The following is a 19,067-nucleotide window of genomic DNA, read 5'->3' as shown; positions in this document are numbered from 1 at the left end:
ATTCAGATAGATCGCGTTGCCAATTTGGGGCTGACTTGGAGGACCAATCCATGCCCCAAATCAGCCTCAAATTCATGCAATTTATTGGCATTATCCAACTTGTGAATTGGTGGACATTTATTGGATAGTAAATCATGAATAAAAATCAAAAGGCCCTATTTTAAAAAATAAGCATCCACAAATTAACAATTAAAACTATTCAAACAATTTGATTTTGGCATTTTGAGTTAGCAATTACAGTCCATAATTTAATTGGTAATTTTTAAGTTAATACATGTCTCGTGTACAATTTTTTAAGGGCCCGAATTAGGTAGGACTCGGATTGTGAAGTGTAGCACACAAGTGTCAAAGTTTTTTGGACCCCACTCGTGATGAATGTGTTATATCCACACCGTCCATCCATTTTGACAAAATAATTTTAGGGCATGAGCCCAAAAATGAGGCAGATCCAAAGCTAAGGTGGACCGCACCATAAGAAACAACAATAATTAAGCGACCACCATGAAAAATTTATTGGGGCTACAAAAGTTTTAGATCAAGCTGACATGTGTGTTTTCCCTTCATCGACATCAGTGTGACCCTATTAACAGGTTAGATGGAAAGTAAACATTACAGTGGACCCTAAGAAATTTTTAATGGTGAGCATTCTATAACCACTGTTTCCTTACTAATTTTTTGAATCATAACCTAAAATGATGTGGCAAAATGGATGGATGGCATGGATAAAATACATACATCATGGTGGAGCCCATGTGGCACGTGTACATTTTATTAGCTTGTGCGACGTGCTGCGTAACTTGTACGCGGTCCATTCATTTGACGTCAGCAAGTCCTGTGGGTCTGATCATGAGGTATGTGTTATATCTAAACCATCCATGCATTTGACGAGCTCTTCTTAAGGCTTGACACCAAAAATAATACAGATCTAATTATCAAGTGGACCACACTGCAAAAAGCAGTGGGGGATTGAACATCTACCATTGAAACCCTTTTTGGGATCACAAAAGTTTTAGATCAATATGAAATTTGTTTTTCCTCTTCATTCAGGTCTTTTTGACCTTATGAACAGATTGGATGGAAAATAAACGTTATGGTGGGGCCTACAAATTGTTTAACAGTGAAAATCATTATCTCTGCTGCTATTTTTGGTGTGGTCCAGACGATCTTAGGATATGATTCATTTTTTGGATAATGCTCTAAAATGATCTCTAAAAATAGATGAACGGTGTAGATATGATAAATACATCACATTTGACACATGGATAATTTTTTTTTCGTTAGGCTGTTATTACTCCTACCGTAAGATCACACTTAACTGTTAGCCACCCGCGAGGGGATCCATGCTAATAGCAGATTTACAGATAATATCTACAGCTTTGGATATGACAGTTATCTGATTTATTCCTTCCTTAATTAGGATATATTAGCTGTACAGTATATTTAGATAGATGTATATATGGTAGGGGCTGAAGATCAGCTTGTATTTCTTCCCTAAATAGCTTGTAATCTACCTATATAATGGGCAATTGTCAATGAAGAAAGGCAGACTTTTTCAAAAGGACTCTAAACTGTCATGGTATCAGAGCTATAGCTCTAAATTTCCATTTGTCTCGTGCTCTCAAGTTTCTTAGTCTCGGTTATTCTTGTTCTAGTTCTGTTGACCTCATGTCTTCCAATAAGTCTGATGTTTCTTTGATTCGTTTCAATGGCAAGAACTACTCTGCTTGGGCGTTTCATTTCAGGATTTTCGTCAAAGGTAAGGATCAGTGTGGACATTAATATTGAAGTAACCTAGCTCCTGACAAAGACAAAGACAGACCGACACGCCAAGTGGGAAGTCAAGGACGCACAAGTTATGGCATGGATTTTGGGATCCGTTGAACCCAACATCATCTTGAACCTTCGATCTTCTCAGACTGCAGCTCAGATGTGGACATACCTGAAGAAGGTCTACAGTCAACAAAACACTGCTCGTCGTTTCCAGCTTGAACATGAATTGGCCACTCTCCAACAGGATAGTCTTTCTATCTCTGATTTTTACTCTAGATTCACTAATCTTTGGGCTGAATACACTGATATAGTTTATGCTGACTTACCATCCGAAGGTCTTAGTTCTGTTCAATCTGTCCATGAAACTACTCAGAGGGATCAATTTCTAATGAAACTAAGGTCTGAATTTGAAGGCACCAGATCCAATCTTATGAACCGAGAATCTGTCCCCTCCTTGGATACATGCCTAAATGATCTTCTTCGCGAGGACCAGCGCCTTCTCACTCAAACCACCATGGAACAACGACGATCTACATCTGTTCCTGTAGCCTATGCAACACAAGGCAGGCCACGAAGCAGGGATATGAGCACTGTTCAGTGCTTCTGTTGCAAGGGATTTGGTCATTATGCTGCAAACTGTCCCCGAAAATTCTGCAACTATTGCAAAAAGGATGGCCATATCATCAAGGAATGCCCAACTCGACCCCCCAAGAAATCGGAGACAGCATATACTGTCTCAGTTGGCTCTTCTAGTGCGGGTAGTTTGGTGAATACAACACAAAGTGCTCTTGCTCCTGCTCCCGTTTCAGTCCAACCCGTGACCCCTGACATGATTCAACAAATGATCATTTCTGCATTTTCAGCTTTAGGACTCTCAGGTAAACCCTTCACTACATCATCTCCTTGGTACTTTGATTCCGGGGCTTCCCATCATATGACAAACAATGTTGCTTCTCTTACCAATGTAAACAAATATTTTGGAAATCTCAAAATTCATACTGCTGATGGCAATCATTTACCTATCACGGCCACTGGTGATGTTTCCTCCTCTCTCACTGATGTCTTCGTATCTCCCGGTCTTACCACCAATCTTGTGTCTGTCGGTCAGTTAGTTGATAATGATTGTAAAGTAGAGTTTTCTAAATCTGGTTGTGTTGTGCAGGATCAACAGTCAGGGCGGATGATCGCGAGGGGGCCTAAAGTGGGACGTCTTTTTCCTCTTCAATTTCCTTTGTCTTCTTTTTCTTTGCCTTTTGTCGCTTGTAATTCTGCTCATGTTGATTACCGAGCGTGGCATAAACGTCTCGGACATCGAAACTCTAATGTACTTCATGCTTTATTGAAATCTGGTTTTCTTGGGAATAATGAAACACCATCTCTTAGTGTTGTTCAGTTTGATTGCAATTCTTGCAGACTTGGCAAAAGTAAAACTCTACCCTTTCCTTTTCACACACCGCATGTTGTCAAACCTTTCGATCTGATACATAGTGATGTGTGGGGTATGGCACCAGTCACTTCGCATGCTAATTACAAATACTTTGTCACTTTTATTGACGACTATAGTCGTTTCACATGGATTTATTTCCTTCATTCCAAAGACGAAGTATTTTCTGTTTTTAAGATTTTTCATGCATATATTCAGACACAATTTTCGGCCCATGTCAAAATCCTTCGTTCTGACAATGGGGGTGAGTATATGTCTCATTTGTTTCAGGACTTCCTACAGAATCATGGCATCATCTCTCAATGGTCTTGCCCTTCGACACCTCAACAAAATGGAGTGGCTGAAAGGAAGAACCGTCACCTTCTTGATGTGGTTCGCACTCTTCTGTTAGAATCTTCCACGCCCTCTCGATTTTGGTGTGAAGCTCTTTCCATTGCTGTCCATCTCATTAACAGATTGCCTTCTCCCACATTGAACCATGACTCACCTTTCACCAGGTTATTTGGTTACCCTCCAACTTATTCTAACATTCGTACCTTTGGTTGTGTCTGTTATGTTCATCTTCCTGCACATGAACGCACAAAACTTACGGCTCAGTCAATTAAATGTGCTTTTCTAGGATATTCAGTACAGCAGAAAGGTTTTCTTTGCTATGATCCAAATCTGTGTCGCATTCGAGTTTCTAGAAATGTGATTTTTTTCGAAAATCAATATTTCTTTTCTACCCATCAGGATCATGTTTCTCCTTCATTTTCTGTTTTGCCTATGTTTCCTAACTCTCTTGCAAATCCAGTCCCTTCTAAACCTCTCCTAGTGTATCGACGACGCTCCACCGCCACTTCCCACCAACCTTCAGCACCTCCTGAGCCCCCTCAAGCTTCTTCCCCGACTGCTGCTCCTGTTTCAGCACCTGCACCTCCCTCTCTCCGACTCAGTACTCGGGTTCGTAGACCCCCAGATAGGTTTGGTTTCTCTTCTCCTTCATCCTTCACAGCCACTTTGTCGTCTATTTCTCTTCCTTCATCTTATAAACAGGCAATGGAGCATGAGTGTTGGCGAAAAGCAATTGAAACCGAACTTCTCGCACTTGAAGAAAACCAAACATGGGATGTTGTTCCATGTCCCTCCTCCGTGAAACCCCTTGGCAGTAAGTTCGTGTTTTCTATCAAGCTTAATTCCGATGGGTCCATAGATCGTTACAAAGCTCGGTTAGTGGCACTTGGCAACAAACAAGAATATGGTCTCGACTATGATGAGACCTTTGCACCGGTCGCCAAAATGACCACTGTCCGAACTATACTCGCTCTTGCTGCATCCCAATCCTGGCCCTTACATCAAATGGATGTTAAGAACGCATTTCTCCACGGTGATCTCAAGGAAGACGTTTACTTGAAACTTCCCTCTGGTATGCCCACTTCCTCACCTACTGATGTTTGCAAACTGAAACGTTCTTTGTATGGTTTGAAGCAGGCACCAAGAGTATGGTTTGAGAAGTTTCGATCCACTTTGCTTAGTTTTTCTTTCACTCAAAGTCAGTATGACTCCTCTCTTTTTCTACAAAGGACATCCACAGGTATCGTCGTCCTCCTTGTTTATGTGGACGATATCGTCATCACTGGCTTTGACTTGGAGGCAATCTCTGCAGTTCAGACTTTGTTGAATTCTACATTTCACATGAAAGATCTTGGCCAGCTCACCTATTTCTTGGGTTTGGAGGTGCATCATCAGCCGCACGGTCTTCTCTTGCATCAGCACAAGTATAGTCAAGATCTGGTTCAGCTAGCCGGTCTCACCAACGCTACTTCGGTTGACACCCCCATGGAACTTAATGTGAAATATCGACGTGACGAAGGGGAGCATCTTGAGGATCCTACTTCCTATCGGAAGTTGGTTGGTAGTCTTATCTATCTAACCATTACCCGACCAGACATCTCTTATGCTGTTCATACCGTCAGCAAATTCATGCAAACACCGAGGCATCTCCATCTATCTGCAGTCCGCCGCATAATTCGCTACATTCTTGGGACACCTACTCATGGCTTATTCTTCCCTTCCGGTTCTTCACTTCAGCTACAAGCCTATAGTGACGCTGACTGGGCTGGCTGTATGTTTCTTGGTGATGCCCTTATCTCTTGGAAATGCAAGAAGCAGGACCACGTCTCCAAATCATCTACTGAGGCCGAGTACCGAGCCATGTCTGCAGCATGCTCCGAGATCATTTGGCTGCGTGGTCTCCTCACAGAGCTTAGTTTCATTCCCGTACATCCTACTCCACTCCATGCTGACAACACTAGTGCCATCCAAATTGCCGCAAACCCAGTCTATCACGAACGCACCAAGCACATCGAGGTTGATTCACTCAATCAGTGAAGCCTATGATCATCAAGTCATCACTCTTCCACATATCTCCACAACTTTGCAGATCGCCGATATCTTCACAAAATCCATGCCACGTCAGCGCCCATTTTCTCGTTAGCAAATTGATGCTTGTCGATTTACCAAGATCAATTTTGAGGGGGATGCCAAAGGAATTAGATTTACAATTGATGGATTTAAATTTACAACGATTTAACTGGATGTGCCTACAAATGATTTACAGTAAATCTACCTTTATCATTCGCTTACGTTTATTCTTCTTAATTGGATATATTAGGTCAGACAGATATTTAGATAGATGCATATATGGTAGGTGACATCAACTTGTATTTCTTCCCTAAATAGCTTGTAATCTACCTATATAATGGGCAATGGTCAATAAAGAAAGGCAGACTTTTTCAAAAGGACTCTAAACTGTCACACTGTGGTGTGTGTATGGCTGATTGGAGGAGTGTCAGCGCTCGTCTTAGCATGACATGTACCTACAGCAGCTATATAGTTGGTGTGTGGTACACCAGCCAATCCGCTTCCGATTTTCTTTTTCAGATACCAAATGAAAAAGAAAGGAGAGAGAGGGAAACCGAAAAGAAAAAGAGGGAAAGAAGAGGGAGAGAGAGAGAGAGAGAGAGAGAGAGAGAGAGAGAAGAAGAAGTAGAAGAGGAGGAGGAAGAGGAAGAGGAAGAAGAGAAAGAAAGTAAGGTGGGCGGTTAAGTGAAGCCGAGTTAACTCAGGTGCCAAATTGAGTTGATTCCCAGCCGTTACGGTCACAAAATTTTGGGGGGGGGGGTGTTTATACCTCGTATCGCGTAACAGTGTCGGCCGTTACTGTTACGTATCAGCCGATACGGCCGTATTGTAACAGATACGGGACACCTTGGTCATGATCTGGTTTACTGTTATTGAGAAGGAGAAACAAGGCCGTTAACTCGGAAATTTCGCTGTCTTGCAAATTTCTACGACAAGTGATATCCCACACTAAATTGGAACCAAGAAAGGGGAAGCTATCAGAGACTGATAACTCACGATTTGAGGTGAGCCAATAAATAAGAGGGAACTCTTCTTTAAGAGGGTTCTCCCCTAACCAAATATCATTCCAGAAAGAGATGTTTTCTCAGTTGCCCATCGAGAAATGTATCCCTTTGATCACCTCCTGTTTCATCTCTAGAACCCCCTTCCATAAAGCAGACGCTCTATATGCTGTTGAGTTTTTGGTCCACCACCCTCCAGGAGACTAACCATATTTATGTTTTAGCAGTGATTTCCATAATGCCCCGGGAGCGGATCCCAGCCTCTAAGTCCATTTACCGAGCAGGGCCATATTCATCCATTTCAGCTTTCTGACGCCAACACCAACGCCACCTTCTCTAGCGGGGAGGCATACTGTGTTCCAATCAACCAGATGAAATTTCTTCTTATCTCCTTTTCCGAACCAGAGAAAATCGCGTCTCAATCTTTCTAGCTTGTTGAGAACCGAGCTTGGGCATTTGTAAAGAGACATGAAGTATAATGGCAGATTGGAGAGGACTGCTTTGATCATAGTAAGACGGCCCCCTATAGATATATACTTGCATTTCCATGATGCGAGATGCCTCTCAAATCTGTCGATGACTCTGTCCCACATTGATTTGGGGGGAATACCTACACACAGAGGGAGACCAACAAAGGTCGAAGGAAGAGAACCAATGGCACAGTTGAACAGATCAGCATAAGCAGTGACCTCTGAATCTTCCATGTTAACCTCGAAGATGGTGTATTTTGACAGGTTAACCCGAAGCCCCGAAACTGCTTCGAAGCAATGGATTATAGTGCGGAGGTTGCTCGCCTTGTCTAGCTTGGCTTCACAAAAGAGAAGCGTATCATTCGCATACTGAACGTGGGAAATGAGAGGCATGTTTTTGATTTGAACACCTCCAATTATGTCGGCGTCAACTCCTTTTTGAAGCATCTTGGACAAGGCTTCGGCCACTATCAGAAAGAGAAACGGAGATAGAGGATCTCCCTGGCGAAGACCCCTGGAACTGGCGAAGTAGCCCTTGGGAGCTCCGTTGAGGAGGATCGAAAATGACGCAGTCCCCACGCACTCCTTAATCCAGCCGCACCATTTCGCACCAAATCCCATCTTCTGCATCATATATTGAAGAAAATCCTAATCCACATGATCGTAAGCCTTCTCTATGTCTAATTTGCAAAGGATATTCTTGGACTTAGCTTTATGAATGGAATCTAGGCATTCAAACGTGATCAAGGCGCTGTCGATGATTTGTCTTCCTGATATGAACGCACTTTGATTTTCTGAAATTATCTTCCCCATGACCTGACTTATTCGAGTGGCGAGAACCTTCGCCAAGATCTGGTACGGCCCTCTTAGAAGGTTGATCGGCCGAAAATCCTTCAAAGTCGTTGCTCCTGCTATTTTTGGGATAAGGGCGATGAAGGCTGCTCCCGGCTCTTTAGAAAGCTTAATAAAAGAACTTAACATGGAAAAATAAAAAATAAAAAATAAAAATCATTGAATGTGGAACCCAGAAAGTGCTCTGCATTCAGTGTTGTTTATTAACACCGAACCTGTAAAGTGCTCCGTGATTTTCCCTGATTTTTTTTCGATGATGGAGGTCTGACTTAACGGTGAATACGGAATGCGCTCCACGGATTCTTCTAAAAAAATTCCTTCCAAAATCGCCCCTGTGCACGTTGCAACAAAGACCTTACGGTCTTGATCTTTGGCCGCCTAAAGTGGGCTTCAACGTGATGGTTAAGTGAAATCCACCCTGATCATCATGTGAGTCACCCCATTTAAACCGTAGGGCCCAAAAATCAACCCCACATGAGATTCGAGTGGGCCATTCGAAGGAAAACATTTTGAAAGAGGGGGGCGCACCCTTCAAACAGATATGTCCGGGCTTGATTTTTTCATATACGTCCATCCATTTTGCCAGCTTATTTTAGGGAATGGGACCAAAAATGAAGTAGATCCTGATCTCAGGTGGACCACACCACACGAAACAATGGTCATTGGAGATCCACCACCAAAAAAAAAAACCTTCTTGGGGGCCACAAAACCTTTAGATCAAGCTACTATTTGTGTGTTCTCTTCATCCAGGTCTTTGTGACCTTGTCAATAAGTTGGACATCAAATACACGGTACGGTGGACCCTAGAAATTTTTTAATGGTGGGCGTTCAATGACCACCGTTTCATGTGGCGTGGTCCATTAGAGATTAGGATCTGCTTCATTTTTTGGGCACATGCCTTAAAATGAGCTGGCAAAAGGGATGGATGGCATGGATATAAAACAAATGCATCACGGTGGGCTCCATGGCACCTAACATATCGCACACCATTGTTGGGGGTGGTGTTGGCAACAACACTTAATCCAATTCTAACCTGCATACTGACCCTACCACTACTTGGGTCTTGGAAATGCTTATGGCCCCACCATGATGTATGTGTTTTATCCCCACCGTCCATTCCATTTTGCTAGCTCGTTTTAGGGCATGAGCCAAAAAATTAGGCAGACCCAAAGCTCAAGTGGACCACACCACAAGAAACAATAGGGATAATGATGCCCACCGTCAAGTATTGCTTGGAAGCGTCAAGCATCTCATTCACTTCTCCATTTGTGAAGTTTGTTGAAGATTTGTGCCATTAGCTGTTTGTTTAGCTTCTCTTTCTGTAGAAGACTGGAAGTGCTCCTTGGCAGGTCTCTCTCTCTCTCTCTCTCTCTCTCTCTCTCTCTGAACAATGGGTATCCTACATTATCAGTACCTCAATTTGTTTTCCTTTTTAAGTTTTGAAAGTGTTTGACCATTGAATATGAAGTTGGAAAGAACAGACTTAGGCCACCATTCATCTATCTTGTTTGTTTGTGGGAACTAGAAACATGCATTGTAAGATCTCTCCACTATGTTTCCTAATTATGAGAACACTTAAACTAGCCATTGCGTATATCATTTATGATTTGATATGTTGCTTCTTTAATAAACATGTTATGAGAAGACACTTGTGAAGTTTATGGAAAGACATCAAGCGTCAAGTTTTGGATTAATTTTCTTGAATTTTCTCTCTTTCCTATCTATTTTGATCTAGTCAGTCTTTCAATTTGTCGCTCAAGATCATGAGAAAATATGAATCGTTTGGTTGTGTCCAATACCATATATTTTAAGGCTTTGAATTCATTTATTTTAAAATTTTTATTTTCTTTTTGAAGATTGCAAGAAAATCTAGGCAAAAGACAAGTTTTTACCCAGTTGTTCTTCTTCAAATGTTCCTCAATCTGAAATATACTTCAGGTTTTTACCCTAAGTTCAAACAAGGCTACCGTAGAGATGGGTTCAAGGGATGGTGGTAGGGCAAAATGGAGTGATTTTGAAAAGAAAACGTTTATTGACTACTGTGTTAAAGAAGCAAATAAGGGTAGTAGGTTAGCGTCAACCTTGACCAAACAAGCTTGGAACAAAGTCATAATCAAGTTTTTTTTTTTTTGAAAAGTCACTTTATATATAATAGAGAGGAAAAGAGGGAAACAAAACAGGGGAGAGAAGAGAGATCGCCGAGGAAGCAATCACCACTAAACTCCAAGAAAAACAAGATTACAATTCTTAAGATCCACACCGAAAATTGCCCATTCGATCATGAGGCGCTTAGCCTTACTGGCAATAACCGCTTCCGAACTAGATATATCCCTGAAAAATCTATCATTTCTTTCTTCCCAGACCAACCACCAAATCGCGATACTTGCCATTCTCCATAGCTGTGTCTTCTGCTTGCCCAAACTGACCTCGTGCCAAGCTTCAAGGAGAGAGGACACCGAACTAGGAAAACACCAGTTAATGTTGAAGCAGATGAGGAATTCTTTCCAAATTCGATAGATGAAAGGACAAAAGAGCAGTAGGTGATCAATAGATTCTTCATTTTTCAGGCAGCAAAGACAGATGTTAACAATGGGCATTCCCCGTTTTCTCAAATTATCCACCGTGAGGTTCTTTTTGATCCCCACCAACCAAGCAAAGGCTGCATGCTTGGGGGGACCGAATATTTCCAAAATTGGAATGGGGGACGATCATCATCAAAGACCGATTAACGGCCCAGCAGGGAATAGAAAGATTTAACTGAGAAAGTACCATATTTATCTGCCTTTCAGAATAGCTTGTCTGGACTATGGATGTCTGGAATACCCCTATATATATGCTCAAGAAGGCTCACATATTCTTCGACCTCCCAATCCTGAAGATTTCTCCTACAGGCCACAGACCATTCCATTTTGTTGGCCGAAATACAGAAGCAGTTAGCAAAGTGGATGGTGGGGTCGAAGGCGAGACTGAAAATGTTTGGGAAGTTATCTTTCAAACATGTGTCACCTACCCAAATTTCTTCCCAAAACTGAATATTAAATCCATTGCCCGGGATGAAGCCGATACCTTTGAGCACGTCCTTTTGCAAAGATAGAATCCCTTTCCAAAGGGATGAGGCCCTATAGCGAGAAGAATTTTTGGTCCACCAACCACCGATAAACTTGTCGTATTTTGAAGAAGTGTACAGGGAAAGAACCAATTCAAAAGCAATTGAAGAACATGCTGACAACACTAGTGCCATCCAAATTGCCGCAAACCCAGTCTATCACGAACGCACCAAGCACATCGAGGTTGACTGTCACTCAATCAGGGAAGCCTATGATCATCAAGTCATCACTCTTCCACATATCTCCACAACTTTGCAGATCGCCGATATCTTCACAAAATCCATGCCACGTCAGCGCCATCATTTTCTCGTTAGCAAATTGATGCTTGTCGATTTACCAGCATCAATTTGAGGGGGGATGTCAAAGGAAATATCAATCTACACAGCAGATTTACAGCTTTGCAGATTTACAGATTTACAGCAGATTTACAGCTAATATCTACAGCAGATTTACAGCTAATATCTACAGCTTTGACTGATATGACAGTTATACAGATTTATTCCTTCCTTAATTAGGATATATTAGCTGTACAGTATATTTAGATAGATGCATATATGGTAGGGGCTGAAGATCAGCTTGTATTTCTTCCCTAAATAGCTTGTAATCTACCTATATAATGGGCAATTGTCAATGAAGAAAGGCAGACTTTTTCAAAAGGACTCTAAACTGTCATGGTATCAGAGCTATAGCTCTAAATTTCCATGTGTCTCGTGCTCTCGTCTTCGCATGACACGTATCTACAGCAGCTATATAGCTGGTGTGTGGTACACCAGTCAATCCGCTTCCGATTTTCTTTTTTCGATACGAAAAGAAAAAGAAGGGAGAGAGGAAAATCGAAAAGAAAAAGAGGGAAAGAAGAGGGAGAGAGAGAGAGAGAGAGAGAGAGAGAGAGAGAAGAAGAAGAAGAAGAAGAAGGAGGAGGAGGCCCGCAGCAGTCCGAGAAGAAGAAGAAGAGGAAGAAGAAGAAGAAGGAGAAGGAGAAAAAGAAAAGAAAGAAAGAAAAAAATAAATCCCTACTTTTTTCTCTCTTTTTTTCCCTATTTTCTTTAGCCCGTAACAGCCGTTACGGTCACAAAATTTGGGGGGGGGGGGTGTTTCTACCTCGTATCGCGTAACAGTGTCAGCCGTTACTGTTACGTATCAGCCGATACGGCCGTATTGTAACAGATACGGGACACCTTGGTCATGATCTGGTTTACTGTTATTGAGAAGGAGAAACAAGGCCGTTAACTCGGAAATTTCGCTGTCTTGCAAATTTCTACGACAAGGGATATCCCACACTAAATTGGAACCAAGAAAGGGGAAGCTATCAGAGACTGATAACTCACGATTTGAGGTGAGCCAATAAATAAGAGGGAACTCTTCTTTAAGAGGGTTCTCCCCTAACCAAATATCATTCCAGAAAGAGATGTTTTCTCCGTTGCCCATCGAGAAATGTATCCCTTTGATCACCTCCTGTTTCATCTCTAGAACCCCCTTCCATAAAGCAGATGCTCTATATGCTGTTGAGTTTTTGGTCCACCACCCTCCAGGAGACTAACCATATTTATGTTTTAGCAGTGATTTCCATAATGCCCCGGGAGCGGATCCCAGCCTCTAAGTCCATTTACCGAGCAGGGCCATATTCATCCATTTCAGCTTTCTGACGCCAACACCAACGCCACCTTCTCTAGCGGGGAGGCATACTGTGTTCCAATCAACCAGATGAAATTTCTTCTTATCTCCTTTTCCGAACCAGAGAAAATCGCGTCTCAATCTTTCTAGCTTGTTGAGAACCGAGCTTGGGCATTTGTAAAGAGACATGAAGTATAATGGCAGATTGGAGAGGACTGCTTTGATCACAGTAAGACGGCCCCCTATAGATATATACTTGCATTTCCATGATGCGAGATGCCTCTCAAATCTGTCGATGACTCTGTCCCACATTGATTTGGGGGGAATACCTACACACAGAGGGAGACCAACAAAGGTCGAAGGAAGAGAACCAATGGCACAGTTGAACAGATCAGCATAAGCAGTGACCTCTGAATCTTCCATGTTAACCTCGAAGATGGTGTATTTTGACAGGTTAACCCGAAGCCCCGAAACTGCTTCGAAGCAATGGATTATAGTGCGGAGGTTGCTCGCCTTGTCTAGCTTGGCTTCACAAAAGAGAAGCATATCATTCGCATACTGAACGTGGGAAATGAGAGGCATGTTTTTGATTTGAACACCTCCAATTATGTCGGCGTCAACTCCTTTTTGAAGCATCTTGGACAAGGCTTCGGCCACTATCAGAAAGAGAAACGGAGATAGAGGATCTCCCTGGCGAAGACCCCTGGAACTGGCGAAGTAGCCCTTGGGAGCTCCGTTGAGGAGGATCGAAAATGACGCAGTCCCCACGCACTCCTTAATCCAGCCGCACCATTTCGCACCAAATCCCATCTTCTGCATCATATATTGAAGAAAATCCTAATCCACATGATCGTAAGCCTTCTCTATGTCTAATTTGCAAAGGATATTCTTGGACTTAGCTTTATGAATGGAATCTAGGCATTCAAACGTGATCAAGGCGCTGTCGATGATTTGTCTTCCTGATATGAACGCACTTTGATTTTCTGAAATTATCTTCCCCATGACCTGACTTATTCGAGTGGCGAGAACCTTCGCCAAGATCTGGTACGGCCCTCTTAGAAGGTTGATCGGCCGAAAATCCTTCAAAGTCGTTGCTCCTGCTATTTTTGGGATAAGGGCGATGAAGGCTGCTCCCGGCTCTTTAGAAAGCTTAATAAAAGAACTCACACTTAGGGCCTATTTGTTAACATGGAAAAATAAAAAATAAAAAATAAAAAATCATTGAATGTGGAACCCAGAAAGTGCTCTGCATTCAGTGTTGTTTATTAACACCGAACCTGTAAAGTGCTCCGTGATTTTCCCTGATTTTTTTTCGATGATGGAGATCTGACTTAACGGTGAATACGGAATGCGCTCCACGGATTCTTCTAAAAAAAATTCCTTCCAAAATCGCCCCTGTGCACGTTGCAACAAAGACCTTACGGTCTTGATCTTTGGCCGCCTAAAGTGGGCTTCAACGTGATGGTTAAGTGAAATCCACCCTGATCATCATGTGAGTCACCCCATTTAAACCGTAGGGCCCAAAAATCAACCCCACATGAGATTCGAGTGGGCCATTCGAAGGAAAACAATTTGAAAGAGGGGGGCGCACCCTTCAAACAGATATGTCCGGGCTTGATTTTTTCATATATGTCCATCCATTTTGCCAGCTTATTTTAGGGAATGGGACCAAAAATGAAGTAGATCCTGATCTCAGGTGGACCACACCACACGAAACAATGGTCATTGGAGATCCACCACCTAAAAAAAAAACCTTCTTGGGGGCCACAAAACCTTTAGATCAAGCTACTATTTGTGTGTTCTCTTCATCCAGGTCTTTGTGACCTTGTCAATAAGTTGGACAACAAATACACAGTACGGTGGACCCTAGAAATTTTTTAATGGTGGGCGTTCAATGACCACTGTTTCATGTGGCGTGGTCCATTAGAGATTAGGATCTGCTTCATTTTTTGGGCACATGCCTTAAAATGAGCTGGCAAAAGGGATGGATGGCATGGATATAAAACAAATGCATCACGGTGGGCTCCATGGCACCTAACATATCGCACACCATTGTTGGGGGTGGTGTTGGCAACAACACTTAATCCAATTCTAACCTGCATACTGACCCTACCACTACTTAGGTCTTGGAAATGCTTATGGCCCCACCATGATGTATGTGTTTTATCCCCACCGTCCATTCCATTTTGCTAGCTCGTTTTAGGGCATGAGCCAAAAAATTAGGCAGACCCAAAGCTCAAGTGGACCACACCACAAGAAACAATAGGGATAATGATGCCCACCGTCAAGTATTGCTTGAAAGCGTCAAGCATCTCATTCACTTCTCCATTTGTGAAGTTTGTTGAAGATTTGTGCCATTAGCTGTTTGTTTAGCTTCTCTTTCTGTAGAAGACTGGAAGTGCTCCTTGGCAGGTCTCTCTCTCTCTCTCTCTCTCTCTCTCTCTCTCTGAACAATGGGTATCCTACATTATCAGTACCTCAATTTGTTTTCCTTTTTAAGTTTTGAAAGTGTTTGACCATTGAATATGAAGTTGGAAAGAACAGACTTAGGCCACCATTCATCTATCTTGTTTGTTTGTGGGAACTAGAAACATGCATTGTAAGATCTCTCCACTATGTTTCCTAATTATGAGAACACTTAAACTAGCCATTGCGTATATCATTTATGATTTGATATGTTGCTTCTTTAATAAACATGTTATGAGAAGACACTTGTGAAGTTTATGGAAAGACATCAAGCGTCAAGTTTTGGATTAATTTTCTTGAATTTTCTCTCTTTCCTATCTATTTTGATCTAGTCAGCCTTTCAATTTGTCGCTCAAGATCATGAGAAAATATGAATTGTTTGGTTGTGTCCAATACCATATATTTTAAGGCTTTGAATTCATTTATTTTAAAATTTTTATTTTCTTTTTGAAGATTGCAAGAAAATCTAGGCAAAAGACAAGTTTTTACCCAGTTGTTCTTCTTCAAATGTTCCTCAATCTGAAATATACTTCAGGTTTTTACCCTAAGTTCAAACAAGGCTACCGTAGAGATGGGTTCAAGGGATGGTGGTAGGGCAAAATGGAGTGATTTTGAAAAGAAAACGTTTATTGACTACTGTGTTAAAGAAGCAAATAAGGGTAGTAGGTTAGCGTCAACCTTGACCAAACAAGCTTGGAACAAAGTCATAATCAAGTTTTTTTTTTTTTGAAAAGTCACTTTATATATAATAGAGAGGAAAAGAGGGAAACAAAACAGGGGAGAGAAGAGAGATCGCCGAGGAAGCAATCACCACTAAACTCCAAGAAAAACAAGATTACAATTCTTAAGATCCACACCGAAAATTGCCCATTCGATCATGAGGCGCTTAGCCTTACCGGCAATAACCGCTTCCGAACTAGATATATCCCTGAAAAATCTATCATTTCTTTCTTCCCAGACCAACCACCAAATCGCGATACTTGCCATTCTCCATAGTTGTGTCTTCTGCTTGCCCAAACTGACCTCGTGCCAAGCTTCAAGGAGAGAGGACACCGAACTAGGAAAACACCAGTTAATGTTGAAGCAGATGAGGAATTCTGTCCAAATTCGATAGATGAAAGGACAAAAGAGCAGTAGGTGATCAATAGATTCTTCATTTTTCAGGCAGCAAAGACAGATGTTAACAATGGGCATTCCCCGTTTTCTCAAATTATCCACCGTGAGGTTCTTTTTGATCCCCACCAACCAAGCAAAGGCTGCATGCTTGGGGGGACCGAATATTTCCAAAATTGGAATGGGGGACGATCATCATCAAAGACCGATTAACGGCCCAGCAGGGAATAGAAAGATTTAACTGAGAAAGTACCATATTTATCTGCCTTTCAGAATAGCTTGTCTGGACTATGGATGTCTGGAATACCCCTATATATATGCTCAAGAAGGCTCACATATTCTTCGACCTCCCAATCCTGAAGATTTCTCCTACAGGCCACAGACCATTCCATTTTGTTGGCCGAAATACAGAAGCAGTTAGCAAAGTGGATGGTGGGGTCGAAGGCGAGACTGAAAATGTTTGGGAAGTTATCTTTCAAACATGTGTCACCTACCCAAATTTCTTCCCAAAACTGAATATTAAATCCATTGCCCGGGATGAAGCCGATACCTTTGAGCACGTCCTTCTGCAAAGATAGAATCCCTTTCCAAAGGGATGAGGCCCTATAGCGAGAAGAATTTTTGGTCCACCAACCACCGATAAACTTGTCGTATTTTGAAGAAGTGTACAGGGAAAGAACCAATTCAAAAGCAATTGAAGAATTTATGTGATTATCTGAAGGCATAGTATACTGCATAAGTTGACAAGCATTATGGGACATGCGTATAATGCATTGAAGGGCCAATTTGATTGGCCTAAAGAGAGATGGGATGAGTACATAAAGGTGCTTACGAAATTTAGTAATATATTTGGGGCATGTTTGTTAAATTTCAAGTCTGAAGCCTGAATCTGAATTTGAAGTCTGAAAACCTATTTAGTAAGGTGTCATTTGGTAAACTGAAAAATGAAGTCTGAAAATTAATTTGTGCGCTGAAAACTTAAAGTGCTGAATTTTAGTACTTATAAGTACTAAAAAAATCTGTTTGGTAATTTGTCTAGAAAGAAAAAAAAAACCCGATATCTGAAATTAAACACTTTTTCACAAAATATTGTTTGGTACACGCAACCAATAAATGACTGAAAATTGGTAAATTGTCATATTTGCCCTTATTGTCTTAATTTCTATTTTCTGTACAGCATGAGACAAAACATGTCGCAATTCATATAAATTTCTCAAACATATTCTTTTGATTGATGGACCATATACTATATTCTTCTTAATAGAATAATCATAACCCTTTTGTTAGTGTCCTTGAATTGGACAGCTAAACATCTCATATTGAACTAATAAAGGTTGATTTAAAGGTTAGGATCATCTAATATTTATTTATTATTATTTTTGCATGATCCATCCATAGTGTGCCCCCTGTTGACAGCATCCACGCCATCCCACCATTTTGCTAGCTTATTTTAGGGCATGCACCCCAAAAATGAGGCAGATCCAAACCTCAAGTGGACTACACCATAGGAAACAATAGTAATTGAATGCCCACCATTAGAACTTCTTGGGCCACAAAAGTCTTTTGATCAAGTTGATGTTTGTGCTTTCCCTTCATCCATGTTTGTGGTCCACTTGACCTATTCAACATGTTATATGGGAAATAAATATTACAATGGGCCTTAGGAGGCCGATTGAAAGCTCAAGTGGACCACACCACAGGAAGGAGTGGGGATCGAGAGCTTTGAAAACTTCGTAGGGACTTCTTAGGGGCAAAGAAGTTTTGGATCCATCTGATATTTATGTTTTCCCTTCATACAGGGGTCTATGTGACCTTATGAACAAGTTGGATGGCAAATAAAAATCACGGTGGGCCCTCGGAAGTTTTCAACGATAAGAATTCAATCCCCACTGCTTCCTGTGGTGTGGTCCTCTTAAGGCTTCAATCGGCCTCCTTTTTGGGCTAATGCCCTAAAATGATTTGTCGAAATGGATGGACGGCATGGATAAAACACACACACACACACACACACACACATATATATATATATATATATATCATGGTGGGCCCCACAAATCCCCTTTCAGGATCGTCCGTCTCTTGCTACGTCCGGGTGTGGGTATTGCCCAATCCGCACCCCCCATTCCACATACACAAAGGAGCAAATTAAGTGCGGCCCAGCCTCATCCAAGATAGTGCAACCCTTACCATGGGGGCCCACCTTGATGTGTGTATCCTGTATCCATGCCATCCATCCATTTTTAAATACCATTTTAGTGTATGAGACCAAAAATGAAGAAGATCCAAATCTAAGGTGGACCATACTATGGGAAACAATGGTGAATGAATGCCCTACCATTAAGAACTTCCTAAAGCCCACTGTAATGTTTATTTTCCATCCCAACTGGTTGATAAGGTTAAAAACTTGGATGAAGGGAAAAAACCAAATATTAGCTTGATTCAAAACTTTTGTGGCCCGTTAATGGTCATTCACCATTGTTTCCCCTAGTATGGTCCACCCGAGAATTGGATCTGCTTCATCTTGGGCTCATGCCCTAAGATGATTTGAAAAAACAAATGCACGGAGTGGATGTTGAATACATAATCAAGGTGTGCTCCACATAAGGGTTGCACCGTCTTGAATGAGGTCGGGGCTGCACCCAACCCGCTCCCATCTAGAATCCTCATTCACAATAGGAGCCGCAATACTATTAAAGTTCTGACGGCCCCACCATGATGTATGTGTTAGATCCACATGATCTATCCATTTTTTTAAAGATCATTTGAGGTCATGAGCCCAAAAATGAAGTAGATCGAAAGCTTGACCAAAGGTAAAATGGTTCGATGA

At 41.7% G+C, this 19,067-nt stretch overlaps 2 protein-coding genes across 4 annotated transcripts in view; one reads left to right on the top strand and one right to left on the bottom strand.

Moving 5' to 3' along the window:
* LOC131240419 (serine/threonine protein phosphatase 2A regulatory subunit B''beta-like) overlaps nt 1–19,067 on the bottom strand; it is a 73,216-nt gene that overhangs the window by 23,613 nt on the left and 30,536 nt on the right. The window lies entirely within an intron of this gene.
* Nucleotides 1,808–3,046, top strand: LOC131240420 (uncharacterized). Its single transcript, XM_058238635.1, has 2 exons — nt 1,808–2,648; nt 2,933–3,046. Exons 1-2 carry the CDS (start codon nt 1,856–1,858, stop codon nt 2,968–2,970), a joined length of 831 nt encoding a protein of 276 aa, XP_058094618.1. The 5' UTR covers nt 1,808–1,855; the 3' UTR covers nt 2,971–3,046.

Source organism: Magnolia sinica, chromosome 3 (genome assembly GCF_029962835.1).
Source record: "Magnolia sinica isolate HGM2019 chromosome 3, MsV1, whole genome shotgun sequence".
In the NCBI taxonomy this organism is placed as follows: Eukaryota; Viridiplantae; Streptophyta; class Magnoliopsida; order Magnoliales; family Magnoliaceae; genus Magnolia; species Magnolia sinica.
The sequence above is the reverse complement of the archived record's forward strand: the minus strand, read 5'-3'. Positions and strand labels throughout refer to the sequence as shown.

Coding starts and splice junctions, on each gene's coding strand:
- LOC131240420 (XM_058238635.1), top strand. CDS start 1,856: ATGGCATGGATTTTGGGATCCGTTGAACCCAACATCATCTTGAACCTT. Junction 2,649..2,932: donor TTCAGCTTTAGGACTCTCAG/GTAAACCCTTCA, acceptor TGTGTTGTGCAG/GATCAACAGTCAGGGCGGAT.